Source organism: Haliotis cracherodii, unplaced genomic scaffold (genome assembly GCF_022045235.1).
Source record: "Haliotis cracherodii isolate W230 unplaced genomic scaffold, xgHalCrac1.p SCAF_8, whole genome shotgun sequence".
In the NCBI taxonomy this organism is placed as follows: Eukaryota; Metazoa; Mollusca; class Gastropoda; order Lepetellida; family Haliotidae; genus Haliotis; species Haliotis cracherodii.
In genome coordinates, this window is record NW_027266341.1 from 19,900,000 (window position 1) to 19,914,774 (window position 14,775).

The 14,775-nt window shown below is 39.1% G+C and overlaps 1 protein-coding gene across 1 annotated transcript in view; it reads left to right on the forward strand.

Annotated features, from left to right (window-relative positions):
- Positions 1 to 14,279, forward strand: part of LOC139449503 (phosphopentomutase-like) — a 28,810-nt gene extending 14,531 nt beyond the window's left edge. Inside the window, exons 6-18 of the mRNA XM_071230927.1 lie at positions 1,778 to 1,885; positions 2,259 to 2,428; positions 3,119 to 3,242; positions 3,908 to 3,973; positions 4,683 to 4,780; positions 5,343 to 5,437; positions 5,783 to 5,865; positions 7,132 to 7,225; positions 7,881 to 8,010; positions 8,212 to 8,314; positions 9,280 to 9,369; positions 9,865 to 9,998; positions 11,480 to 14,279. Coding sequence (XP_071087028.1) covers positions 1,778 to 1,885; positions 2,259 to 2,428; positions 3,119 to 3,242; positions 3,908 to 3,973; positions 4,683 to 4,780; positions 5,343 to 5,437; positions 5,783 to 5,865; positions 7,132 to 7,225; positions 7,881 to 8,010; positions 8,212 to 8,314; positions 9,280 to 9,369; positions 9,865 to 9,998; positions 11,480 to 11,588 — 1,404 coding nt within the window. The 3' untranslated portion in view covers positions 11,589 to 14,279. The remainder of the gene's footprint in view (positions 1 to 1,777; positions 1,886 to 2,258; positions 2,429 to 3,118; positions 3,243 to 3,907; positions 3,974 to 4,682; positions 4,781 to 5,342; positions 5,438 to 5,782; positions 5,866 to 7,131; positions 7,226 to 7,880; positions 8,011 to 8,211; positions 8,315 to 9,279; positions 9,370 to 9,864; positions 9,999 to 11,479) is intronic.
- The last annotated feature ends 496 nt before the right edge of the window (positions 14,280 to 14,775 follow it).

The window sequence follows — 14,775 nt, forward strand, 5'->3', positions numbered from 1 at the left end:
CTTACCTCGCTTTAACATGTTTATTTGCTTGTAATCAACTTCTATCAAACTACTTTTAGGGAATTCTGGTATTGACTTGTCACATTGACCTCTTAATAGTCATATGAGCACCATGTGTGTCCACGGAAGCGTAGTTGATTTCATCGTCATGACCTGCATGATCACAACATGCGCACATCTCTATTTGTAAGAAACAAGATATATTTACCCTAATTTTCATCTTCCCACAGCAAAGGTGAAAAGTGGACTTTCTTATAAAGTCAATTAACACCTTTGCCGTGGGAAGATGCCTAATTCTGTGAGTTGCCTACTTTTCTCAAACATGTTTTGTGAGTTGGCTCAACTTATCCTTGATCACCAGTAGCAAGGTTTAGTTCCACACCACACGCCATTATTATGACATCCTACCGCTCTTTGCGACAAAAAAGATATGACCTCACAGTGGGCCATAGAAAAACACTAAATGTCAAGCTCCTGTGAATTGTTTGATAGGCATTACTAAAAAGTTGACGGATGACAAAGTAGACACAATTTGCCTACTATGAACTCGTTAAGCAAAATCACTACACCTATACAAACTTATCCAGTTTAATTGGCTTCATGTCCCATTGGCTTCCACCTATGTGTTCTCTGTCCATTATGTTGTGACAGTATTATCCTTCTGTTGTCATTACCTACTCATTTTGTGTGAAGTCCATTTCTGGTGTCCCCTGCCGTGATATTGCTGGAATATTGCTAAAGGCAGCGTAAAACCATACTCACTCACTCACTCACTCACTTACTTATGTTATCCCACTCATATGTGCAATTGTTGTTACTGTTAATCCTCCACCAAGTATTAAACTTTAGTTTTCTCAATGATGCAGTCGTCAAATTGTCTCTTTCAATCAGACTTATTCTACCATGAATTTGGAAATTACTCAGTTCTGATTGGTCAGTCAGAGGTATCAAATCACAATAACTACCTTTGATTGCCTGTTGGTTTGTTTGTTTGTTTGTTTTTAACGCCACACTCAGCAATATTCCAGCTATATGACGTCGGTCTGTAAATAATCGAGTCTGGACCAGATAATCCAGTGATCAATATCATGAGCATCGATCCAATTGGGATTGATGACATGCATCTACCAAGTCAGCGAGTCTGACCACTCGATCCTGTTAGTCGCCTCTTACGACAAGCATAGTCGCCTTTTACAGCAAGCATGGGTTGCTTTGATTGCCTGTCCTACCTTGCAAAGATATAGATCATTTTCAGGTCGCTCAAGCTACTAATAGATGGGGATTTCCTCGTTTGAAATGAAACTTTTTGAGTGGAAAAAATCAGATTTCAACAGCCTGAACATAGGTTTTATTTCTCGTTAGAATAGAAATGTCAGTTAAATCTGACACTCATGCTAAAAACATGTACAACTGAATTAGTTTCAGTCTCAGTTTTTGTGTGTAATGACCCCCACCATCTTTGTCAGTCAAATATCGCAAAATATGTTGTAATTAGTGTTTCAAGTTCTCTATTTAAATAGCAGCTACAAAACATGTCTCCAGCTAGCCTCTCCTTTTAAACCTGCTCTGAAATATTTATGGTTTCCTCCCGATTTGACGTAAATATGCCTGTCTTGATACGTATCCTATCGTATCCTATTTATGTGATACATATCATCACCTTGTGGTATCGTTTTACCACCAGCATTTTTAATGCAGTATTTTCATTCTGTAGTGTGGTAATGCCCTGCTGGTATTAATGACGACTTCTGTACCTATTCTGTACCTATACTTCAAGCCGTATGCTGTGGTGCACTATGGAGCTTCATGTGGGGTCATGATCACTGCCTCACACAACCCAAAGGAAGACAATGGCTATAAAGTATACTGGACAAATGGAGCTCAGGTAACTAACTCGGTTAACACATAGTAAACTGGCATACAGGTAGTGGTCAGATAATGTGAGGTAACAGATTAAGTTTACAGGTAAAAGACTGAGTTATCTGGTAATAAACTAGGTTTGTAGGTAACATATTATGTTTACAGGCAATGGAATGGGTTCAGATACCTGATTCAAACTGATTATGTTTATAAGTTTGTCAGCACCATACCCATGTTCATGCATTTCAACAAAGTGGTAAATGTCTAGGACATGCAAAACTTGGGGCTTTCTTCCCACATCAAACTGACATGCTGTGGTCAATAATTGAAATACTGTTCAAAGCAGTGTTCTATCCAACTCTCTCACTGTTGAATATTAATAAATCCATTTCTTATAGATCATTCCTCCGATCGACAAGGGTATTGCGACGTCCATCAGAGAACATCTTGAGCCTTTCCCCACATCCTGGGATACATCCTCTGTCGCTGACAGCAAGCTGTTGAGGGATCCCTACGACGAGATATTTGATCTGTACAACAAAGATCTCCATCATCTCTGTCACTTCAGGTATCTTGTGTCAGGCACGGGGGGAGTCCTGGGCCCCATCCACAAAGCGATCTTAGTGATACGCCTATCGTAAGCCAGTGTTAAAATATAGGAGTTACGATCACCTTAGCACTAAGATGGCTTTGTGGAACGGGGCCTTGGGCAGAGTACGTCACCAGTACACAATCTTACTGAAATGGGATTGGGTGGCCACAATATGACCTGGGTTGGTTCCATCATTGACAATATGCATCATTGCAAATGCTATCACTAACTGGTTTAGCTCATCCAGATTGCAGGCTGCTCTCACGAAGCTGGAATATTGCTGACTTCTGTATGACCCCCTCCGTGGTCTAATGGATAGAGCATCTTTCCTGGAGAGCGGAAGGTCGATTTTTTTATTCCCCAGCCATATCATGCCGAAAAATGTTTTATATGGTACATGTTACCCTGCTTGGCCCTTGGTGGTAACACTGAGTAAGGGGCTAAAACAAGGTGTGTCAGCATGTCAGTGTACTGTGTCTGAGAGGGGTATCCATGTTACACTGCAACACAGCATCTCAGTGAACAAGCACCATAAATCTGGACTAGTACAAGCAGACACACAGACACACAGACGCACAGATGCACATTGCTATGTAAGTGCAATAATACTGAACACAATGTTACACCGCATTTCACCTCACTTTAAATTGAATATCTTCTGTGCAGAGATCAGAATCCATCCTCCAAAGTGACCTTCACCTATACTGCAATGCATGGTGTGGGGTACAAGTTTACGTGCGAGTCTTTGCAGAGGTTCGGCTTTCCTCTTCCTGTACCAGTCAAAGAACAGGTACAGTAAAAAATAATTACCCAACAGTTAAAGGATTGCAGTCGGCAGGAATGGTATTATAATAATATAAGGTGTGTAATATGAGGGTTATAATGGTTATATATCACTTTTATACCTTGAATGTTATATATTTACTTGGTTTGACATGCCTACAGACATGTCACGTGTTTACGAAGATTTGGAGAATTACAATTAATGCTAAATGTTGTTACCCAAAAAACACCTAGCATTAAAAAAGGTTATGTACATTATGTAACCTCAATACAATTGAAGATGAATCTGTCTGCATTTTACCGCTCTTAGAAACATGTTTGCCATTCTTTTACACTTATTGACAAAAGAAGTTTTAATTTAATCAGCTACTACTGTGTAATAAAAATACCTTATCTCAGTGTGCTGTTTATTCTAGAAAAACACTTGCTAAGAAAAGACTTATAATAACAATTAAATGTGTTTCTAAATTATTATGTATATGGGGCTATGGCCTTATTACTGAAATATCCTTCTAAAGTTCTCTCCAAAGAACACACGTCTAGTCTAATATCAATACAGTGAAAGAAGAGACAAATAAATTGTGTATGTGTGGATACAGGATATCAATGATCGTAATATTTAGTATTCCAGTATTTTGACATATTAGGACCAATGTGCTTGTGTTCCTGTAGGTGGTGCCAGATCCTGAGTTCCCCACAGTGAAATACCCCAACCCAGAGGAGGGCAAGGGAGCACTGGTCAGTATACAGAATTTTATGAGGGTGCCAATCCCCTCTCGGCATCTGGCATACCACCAATCTCATTAAAATCAGATCTTAGTTCTCACTACCACTAAACAAAGATCTGAGCACATGCCATTAGGGGGCGCTTCAGAACGACCTTTCATCTGACCAATCAGAGCGTCGCTTTCCAGATCATGAAAGTGACAGTCCGAATGTTATTTCTAATCTTGCAACCTCGAACGATAGTTACAGGCTCAACGACTGAGTCCTTGAGCCTGTAACTAGCCATTCCAGAATGTATTTTTGTTCAGGTTTTAAAAAATTTATTGAGAATTTGTCAAAATGTGTTTCGAAGCGTAGTCGCCAATTTGAAATTAGTGCTGAAAAGCACTAGAAAGCAGCCTTCTGATTTGCTAATGTGGACTTCTTGTCAGTCATTTCATTGGTCGGTCAAAGTTCGCGCAAGGTCTGTCCTGAGATCTTTGTTTAGCGGTAGCGAGAACTAAGATCTGATTTTAATGAGATTGGGCATACCACTTTTAATTTGTCTTGGTATCCAGTTAAGAACTCTTTGAGTCATACCAGTGTACACAGCTGGTACAGTTAATTAAGACTGGGAGGACTAGTGCAGTAAGTTGTCTACTAGTCGTCTGAACTAGTCTGAATAAATGAATTTTTTAAGTCTGCACAGTATACTTTCACTAATTAACTCTGCCTGTTTCAGACATTGTCAATGCAGACGGCAGATGCTAATGGAAGCACGGTAATCCTGGCCAATGACCCTGACGCAGACAGACTGGCAGTAGCTGAGAAACAGCCCAGGTAAGTGGAACCAAACGTCCTTGGATGACATTTTTATCCCCCCGGCATATAATGCAGGAAGATATAGTTGACACCTCGTCTGTCCATCTGTCCGTCCGTCCATAGTCATTTCATTTCTGAAGCATAACTCAAAAACTGTAAAAAAGAATTCAACAAAAATTGGCAGATATATCAAACAGATCTTGAAGTGGTGCCTCTTACTGTTGAAAGAATTTTGGCTTTTTTATCTTTCATGATTTCCATGGAAACAATTTGGACTGAGTCTCATAAGGGGGTATATGGACAGACAGATTAGATAGAAATTCTCTCATTAAGTTGGACTTGAAAGTAACAGGAATAAGATTTGTTTTTTCGAATTTGTGGGGGCTGGGGGTATTTGTCATCTTTTGATGACTCTTGTCTTGTATTGATGATAATACGGTCAACTCAAGATCTTGTAAAATTAGTCCAGGAGACTTTACAAATGGGGATTGCTTTATCTGCATGATGACCTCTGTATAGGGTAGGACTGGGTGATGTAAAGTGGTGCAGACTGATTGTAAGTTGGAGAGTTGTGTTTCAGTGGTGAGTGGAGGATCTTCTCTGGAAATGAGATCGGGGCCCTGCTTGGGTGGTGGAGTCTCTTCACCTTCAGGAAAAGTCACCCAGATGTCAAAAGTAAGTCGGGATGTGGGGTATCCTAGTTGCTTTCGCTTGTCTCGCTGAAGGACTCACCTCACCTCACCTCACCTCACCCTAAACCTCACCTCACAGCTTCAAAATTCAAAACACACTTTTGTCCCTGCCACTTGAAGAAGTATCATGAACTATCACGATTATCGACTAGAATGTGTTTTTAGTAATAAAAACATATGTCTCCCCCTTCTTTTTACTCATCAGTTCAATTTGTTTCTAAAAATGTGTCTGCAAATCCGAAAAAACAATAATAACAAAAAATACCAGTACAGATTCTGATTAATGCATCTATGAAGCAGCATGACAGTTGTGATATTTTCATTTCAGACAGTGATATTTGTATGGTGGCCAGCACAGTTTCCTCCAAGATCCTGCAGACCATCGCCAAGAAGGAAGGGTGTATTTTTGATGTAGGTTAACTCACTCTCTCACTGATGTAGGTTAACTCACTCTCTCACTGATGTAGGTGAACTCACTCTCTCACTGATGCAGATTAATTCACTCTCTCACTGATGTTGGTTCACTCATTCACTGATGCAGATTAACTCGCTCTCTCACTGATGTAGGTTAAGTCGCTCTCTCACTGATGCAGATTAATTCACTCTCTCACTGATATAGGTTCACTCATTCACTGATGCAGATTAACTCGCTCTCTCACTGATGTAGGTTGACTCTCTCACTGATGTAGGTTAACTCGCTCTCTCACTGATCTAGGTTAAGTCGCTCTCTCACTGATGTAGGTTGACTCTCTCACTGATGCAGGTTAACTCGCTCTCTCACTGATGTAGGTTAACTCGCTCTCTCACTGATATAGGTTAACTCGCTCTCTCACTGATGCAGATTAATTCACTCTCTCACTGATGTAGGTTGACTCATTCACTGATGCAGATTAACTCACTCTCTATCACTGATGTAGGTTAACAAACTCTCTCACTGTGACGCAGGTTAACTCACTGATGTAGGTTAACTCACTCTCTCACTGATGTAGGTTAACACACTCTCTCACTGATGCAGGTTAACTCTCTCTCTCACTGATGCAGGTTGACTCTCTCTCTCACTGATGCAGGTTAACGCACTCTCTCTCACTGATGTAGGTTAACTCTCTCTCTCACTGATGCAGGTTGACTCTCTCTCTCACTGATGCAGGTTAACACACTCTCTCTCACTGATGTAGGTTTACTCTCTCTCTCACTTATGCAGGTTGACTCTCTCTCACTGATGCAGGTTAACTCTCTCTCTCACTGATGTAGGTTGACTCACTCTCTCTCACTGATGCAGGTTGACTCTCTCACTGATGCAGGTTGACTCTCTCTCTCACTGATGTAGGTTAACACTCTCTCTCACTGATGCAGGTTAACGCACTCTCTCTCACTGATGCAGGTTGACTCACTCTCTCTCACTGATGCAGGTTGACTCACTCTCACTGATGCAGGTTGACTCTCTCTCACTGATGTAGGTTAACTCTCTCTCTCACTGATGCAGGTTAACTCTCTCTCTCTCTCACTGATGCAGGTTGACTCTCTCTATCTCACTGATGTAGGTTAACTCTCTCTCTCACTGATGCAGGTTGACTCTCTCTCTCACTGATGTAGGTTGACTCACTCTCTCACTGATGTAACTACAAGACTGATGACCTGTATAAATTGAAGCTGACACAATCTGACTTATGTCTGCAGGAAACCTTGACAGGCTTCAAGTGGATTGCTAACAAGGCTTGCGATAGACAGAATGATGGGAAACATGTCATCTTTGCATTTGAAGAGGCCATTGGTAGGTCACACTTGATAACATCACTTGTATCTGTTCATGTGTGCGTCTTGTACACGGTTTATGTGTGTGTGTGTGTTATTCAGGGTTCACGTGTGTTTGTTGAACAGGGTTTATATGTGTGTTGTACAGGGTTCATGTATGTGTGTTGTACAGGGTTCATGTGTGTGTGTGTGTGTGTGTGTTGTACAGGGCTCGTGTGTGTATGCTGTACAGGGTTCGTGTGTGTGTGTTGTACAGGGTTCATGTATGTGTGTTGTACAGGGTTCATGTGTGTGTGTGTGTGTGTGTTGTACAGGGCTCGTGTGTGTATGCTGTACAGGGTTCGTGTGTGTGTGTTGTACAGGGTTTATGTGTGTGTGTTGTACAGGGTTCATGTGTGTGTGTGTTGTACAGGGTTCATGTGTGTGTGTTGTACAGGGTTCATGTGTGTGTGTTGTACAGGGTTCATGTGTGTGTTGTACAGGGTTCATGTGTGTGTGTTGTACAGGGTTCATGTGTATGTGTTGTACAGGGTTCATGTGTGTGTGTTGTACAGGGTTCATGTGTGTGTGTTGTACAGGGTTCATGTGTGTGTGTTGTACAGGGTTCATGTGTGTGTGTTGTACAGGGTTCATGTGTGTGTGTTGTACAGGGTTCATGTGTGTGTGTTGTACAGGGTTCATGTGCGGCACCAAGGTTCTGGACAAAGATGGAGTGAGTGCAGCAGCAGTGATGGCAGAGATGGCAACATTCCTGTACAACGACAACTCAACTCTGGCTAAACAGCTGGAAGAGATATTCAACAAGTAGGTTATAGATGTTGTATAGAGATAATAATTGATAGTATGTGCTCGTTAGTTGTCCAATCAAAGTACCCAGATTTAATCATCTCCTGTTTGTTGGCATTCTTTAACAAATTTCTCATGATGGTTAGAATAGTGTAATTATATGTCATTATTTGTATTATGCTCCAAAGATTTACTCTGCCCCTGATGTTTGTGTTTCAGATACGGTTATCACTTGTCACGAAACTCCTACTTCCTGTGCTATGACCCAACCATTACTGCCAAGATGTTTCAGAATCTCCGTAACTTTGATGGTCCAGGAAAGGTAGATGTTAACTCTTTCTTCCTCAGATGGGGTTCATGGGAAGAATAACCCCCAGAGCCCCTTACTTGTCTTGTGAGTCAATTAGTATCGGAATTATGTTATTACAGTGTGTGACCTCGTTAATATTGAACCATTGTACCCAGATGGCATTGACCATTGCACATGCATTCAACTGTGTGTTTGCATGACTGAGTGAAGGGCTAAATGAATTATGTTATGACCTGCTAGAAATTCTGTAAGAGGTTTAGAATAACCATGCAGCCTTTCACATTTCTCAATACATGTACTTTTTATGGGGGTCAGTTCTTTTGCATTTCATAAGAATATTGAACAGCATAGGTCATATAATATTGATTTATGGTCTTTATTATTTCCTCATCACGGTTAGAAGTTAGAACTAAACTCAAAAGCTTTTCTAGCCCAGCTAATGATAAAATGCCCTTGTTAAAACAATAGGGAACTTTGTACTATCCTGCAGGAATTAGTACTAGCCCCTGGCTAGCAGGCTAGTGTTAAGTTCCAACAAGCCCTGCTCATACATTTTTCATGATTTTGGGAGCAATGATTGTCCTTGCAGAAGTTATCATAACTCTGTATCTGTACATAATCTTTTTACCTTCCTAAATATCAATGTTAGAATGGTTCTCAAAGACAATGACCATATTTGGGAATTCTCTGAAATTTCATATTTTCATAATGGCATTTATTTCCCTTGTGTTTAATCTGACACATTGTAAGGGAAAAATCAGTTCAAAAGTCCCAGTCATTAATGATAGGGAAAATCTGAAGCCAATCTTTCAAAGCAAAATGTACACTGTGCTTACCGGTATATTGATTTATACTGCTGGACAGAACATTGGAGAGCCACATCTGTGCCACCGTTACATATTCAAGCTACTTAGAATACGAACATAATAGGAGGAGTTTTACTTCGCAAACTAATTAATTCATGCTTTTTGTTTCAGTATCCATCAAGTTGTGGCCCTTATAAGATCAAATATGTTCGAGATCTGACAGGCAAAGGCTACGACAACAGCCAGCCAGACAATGTTCCAGTGAGTTGAAGTTCTTGTTCTTGTTATTATTGTAAGGCCTACTCAAGGGATCCTTCCCAGGTGAGTGAGTGAGTTTGGTTTAACTACTAATATCATTTCAGTTTTATCATGGTGTGTCACCTTGATGTTGGAGGAAAACTAGAACAATAATCAGGGCAAATCTTGGATGTGAACACACAATCATAGGTTTCTGGCACGCTTAAGGGAAGAGAAGGGAGGTCCAAGAAACCACAGTTCACTGTGCAAAATTGCATTCCCAGCTGACTCGAATCACTTGGGTCCTCCTCCCACATTTGACTATCGTGCCACAAATAGATGCAATTCTATTCATATGGTGTTCAGCCCAACATACTCTGATCCTAATGTGCAGACTACAAGAAAATTTGACTGGAAAGATATTAAATCTTTTATTTTAACCCATATATATCCCACCTCTAATACCTGCAAAATTGTACAGATTTGTCTGCTACATATAAAAAATATCAATGTCTTCAGATTCTACCCACAAGCAAGTCCTCAGAGATGATCACATTCACATTTGAAAATGGCTGTGTGGCTACCCTGCGGACAAGCGGCACCGAACCCAAAATCAAGTACTACACGGAACACAAGCCAGACCCCACTACAGGGTAAGTCATTGAAGGGACATGGGTGGCCCAGTGGTGTAGGGTGCCACTAGAAGGAATGAATAGGGTTGTATTACATTCTTAACAATATTACTATAATGAGAGACGCCAGAATGGGATCTTCCTGAGACAAGAGAGTTAACTGGCTTTAAAAGTCCAGTTTCCACCCTTGCCGAACTAGGCTGGAATTCCTAGGCTCGATCGGAGGGCCACCAGTGGTTATTACGAGTTATGTCCCTTCTATGACTCTCCTATGGAGCAATCAGATTCCACCTATCGTATCACTTGCATTTGCTTCGAACAAAATGGCAGCTCCCAGTCAAGACAATCTGATTGATAATAAAGATCTATATTGTGATAAAACAGGTCTTACATAGCGAAGTGCATCAAATCACATGAGCACCTTGATTAAAAACATGAAATGATTTGGAAAATATCTGTTGACAACGAGTTGGCGGTGCACATGTTTTGGAAATCCTGCAATCAACTGAAATCTGCATGACAGTTTACGAACCAGATTTTGATTTCATTGCGCGATTTTGATTGGACTGTGCATAGATTTGTTAGTCCAGCCAAAATCTAATTCCTTAATACCAGCCTAGTTTGGTAAGGGTGGTAACTGGACTTTTATAGTCAGTTAACTCTCTTGCCTCAGGAAAATGAAATGGGATTTACACTAAGGTGACCGTGTCATGTCTGGCATGTTTGTTTGTTGTTTAATGCCGCACTCAGAAATATTTCTGTTATAAGACGGTGGTCTGTAAATAATTACAGTACGTTAGTACGACAAGCATAGTCCCCTTTAACTGTTTTCGCAATGGTTATTTTTATCCCGTTAAAGCACTGCCACAAGTCCTCTCCCTTCTGTCTTCGAGCAAAGACAAATACTCAAGTTCCATTAATAGTTATCAGTGAAAATATTGAAAAGCTAGGACAAACGTCACTTCCCACTTTCCTTTCAAGGCTCACAGAATCCACAGCCCAGGCGTGTAGAGTGTAAGCTTGAAGTACATTATTATTATTAGCAGGACATGATTTTGCTACATGTGACCAAAATGATGAAATGCCACTTGATCAGAGCCTTTACAGGGATTTATCTAGTATTTTGAACAGAGTGCCTTAGGCAGGCAAATTGGGAGATAAAAATGACATTGATTTTTTTTATTTAGTATTTTTCTAAATTGAGGGGTATTTTAACATTAATGTTTAATATTGCATTCAACGCAGATATGTTAAACTAAGCATTGGAGCATTTTTTGCAATATGGAGATATGTTTATTTCCAATTTGAAAATTTTTACTGACATTTGCTGCTGACTTCATGGACATGGAATCTGAACAGGTTTAAATAAATCCCTGCTTTAGCTATGCTGCAAGGTCAGTTGAAAGTTTGCCTACATTTGGCACAGATTTAAGCAGTGGCTCTCCATGATGTGAACAATATTATTTAATTCAATGTTTGTCACATGTGACCTTGACCTTCAGAATGGACCGAGAAGCAGCAGAAAGGGAGTTGAACGACATGGTCCACTGTATCGAGACTCACTTCTTCAAGCCGGAGACTTTCGGACTTATTCCACGACCTAAAATCTAAAGGATGTCAACCACTAGTCAACCATCCAACCAGTAGTCTGCTACTCCTATACTACAGGCACATATAGCTTAAAGTAACCGATTCCATTGCCCCAGAGTACTCCTACTGCTACATGTAATGCCATACCTTATATTTTATAGTTAAGATTTATTAAATAAGAATAGACATAAATTTGTGTTGTTAGATATATATTATTTCTGGGCACAAATTTTGTTTGGATTGGTCGATCTAGTTGGAATAATTAGATGCTAATTCTGTCTCTGTGCATTTACTGTTGACAGTGACGGCTTTGCTCTAGTGATCAGAGACTTTCAACATTATCTATAATGCATTTGATCAATTATCATTTTAAAGGTAAAGTTATTTTCTTGTTAGATTTTTTGGTAGCTGTATCCTCTATTTTCATAAGTTATCGGGGTTGTGGAGTCGGTTATCAAGGTTGGGGACTTGGTTAATACGGCAGTCTGCACAAGGGGTACCTGTAGCACGCTTCATGGGGGAGGAATCATATTTCTGTTTAACTCAAGGCAGTTTGGAATTATATGACAAGCAAGTGTTAGCTGAAGCCATGTTTTCCTGATATTTCATGTGTATTTTCCAAAGGTATTTTTGAGTCGTGATGGAAACTTGAACGACAACCTTTTGTAGTAACACAAGATTTTGAAATACAAATATGTTTCATCAGATAGAAGTTAGTAGCAGATAGCTAGGTCTTTCACATGCTTTTGAATATAGGGATATACCATAATTAATTTAATTCAAGATATCTCCTTTGATATATGTAGAGATTAATGATAGGATTACATTTATAATTTATTGTAGAATGAATATATAATGTGATGAACATTTTACACTTTAACAAAAGACAAGATGTGAATTGTTTGTAAACACCCCAGGGAGCTGAGAATGAGACTAATCCATTGACCAGGGTAATACGAGTAATAATGTCATAGTGCCATGAGCATACCGACAGGCATGGAAGTTTGCACTGTCGAAATGTACTCATTATTATTATTGTTGTTGTTGTTGTTATTATCAATATCAATAATTGTATTGTTAAATTTTATTTAAGCAAAAATGAAGTATAAACAAATACCATGCATTGAAAAGTTGCTGCATGTTTGTGAGTACGGTTCTCTATCACTCATCTCTCTGTGATGGGGATGAGTGACAACATCATTTACTCACTCACTCACTCACCATGGAAGTACTGGTACACTGTCAAGAAACAGTGTTGGAGCTTACAAGGTATTTTGAGCTTGTTTGAGAACGTATCAATAAATACCGTTGCTTAACTGTTAATTCCTTATTTCGTATAATTGTAAATAAACAGGTTAAGTTGGATGGCTAAGATCATATATATTTTTCTCATAACTTGTGAAATGCTTAAGCCTCGCTGAGAGCATCTTCGATTATTCAGGCTAACATAATCTCCTTTCTATTATGACAACAACCCTGGACCCATTTGCCATCAATGCTTTGTTTCCAAGTGATGCTGTGGTGGTGAATGTGTCTAGGGTATTTATAGAATGGTGATTTTATACCTTGAATAGTCAGAAGATGCATTGAGAGACGTTCCACCATGTTGATCTGTGGCTACAGTGTCTGACCTTTAGAGGGAGATGACTGTATCAGAGTATAGAAATGAAAACAAAATCATTCTCCACATATATTCCAATACCTCAATACCAAAATTGCCTCTTTTACATACATGTATTTGTCCCTGACCTGTTTGTTTTGAGTCCAATTTTGATTCAACACTTGCAATAACAAACCAAATCGCTTGATAAGCCTTGTCTCATGCTTTGAAACCATTTTAAATGAATTTTTGAAACCAGACAAGTGTCATATCTTGTTTTTTGTATAATTTTCTTGGTCAGGTATAATGACAACATACAGAAATAATAAAAATGATGTAAGGGTTGATTTTTCTATAACAACCTCTTGAAACAACGGTTTTGACAAAATTATAGACAAAAATATGCCCAGATAATGTATTTTAATAATCAGTCACAGCATTTGAATTTATTTATCATTTCATGTTTTATTTTGTTACGGATAGGTTTTTCTATAAGAAAATAAAGAAAAATACCAAAATAAACTCGGCTGGTCAAAGAATTGTTTGTTTTGTTTGTGATCTCCCTAATAGCCACAAATAGGCAGATTTGCCTCATGAGACAATAAAAAAAAGCATTTCGGGGGGTTACCATCAAATTCATTACTTGTAAATAAGAGAAGGGTTATTATTAAATTAATTAAGTGTCTAGTCGGTTTTGTCACTGTGTGCCAATTATTTTCTGTCATCAATAATTGTTATCGCTACTTTTAATGTTATTTTGTTTTTAGTGTTGTAAAGGAATTTTATTAAATTGTATTGTCAAAGATGGTCATTTACTCCAGGGCAGTTTTGTTTTGCTGTGCATCACTGAACTGTTTTCTGAAGGAATCATACTAGGCAAAAATGTTACCATGGTTACCAGTCAAGCAACATTTATGATATGTGACTCTTCTGTTAATCATATGTGCTTGTGTTGCTTCAGTTGTATTATTTGGGTTTTTTATTAGTGGATTTATCATGTTGCTGCTGACAACGGGACTATTTTAAAGCCCGACTATTTAACATTTTGGTGAGACCAGGGATTTTTGTCACTTTAACAAAACATGCAGTTTACCTCTGTGGACAGCAAGAATTTTCAGTGAACAGTTTAGTTGTTTTGGGTTTTTTTTGGGGGGGGGGGTTAAACTATTATTCCCACACCCACTAGAATGTCAAATGGTTGTCCTCTTAGCACATCATGCTGTTCATCCATGACATTATTTGTCACTATTGCTAAAATATTGCCGATGTTACTGTTTTTGCTGAATCTTGATTATTATATTTGTCCTTTATCAGCTTAACCTTGTTGGTATATTCAGTCGAATGGATGATAAATCAAAGTCATTCCTCAGCAATAGTAAACCCTTTTACAAACATTTCCATTTGTGAAAAAACATTCACGAGCATGATGACCTTGCTCATATTATTTTCATAGATTGTACAAAACGTTCCTGTGTTCCCGACATCGGACCATCTTTGTGTAGCCAGGGTATTATATATCTCCATTCTGTTGTGATAAATATCCTGGACCCATTCACCACTATAGCTTCATTTCAGGTGGTTTATGTCACAATCTTAAGTTCTCTCTTC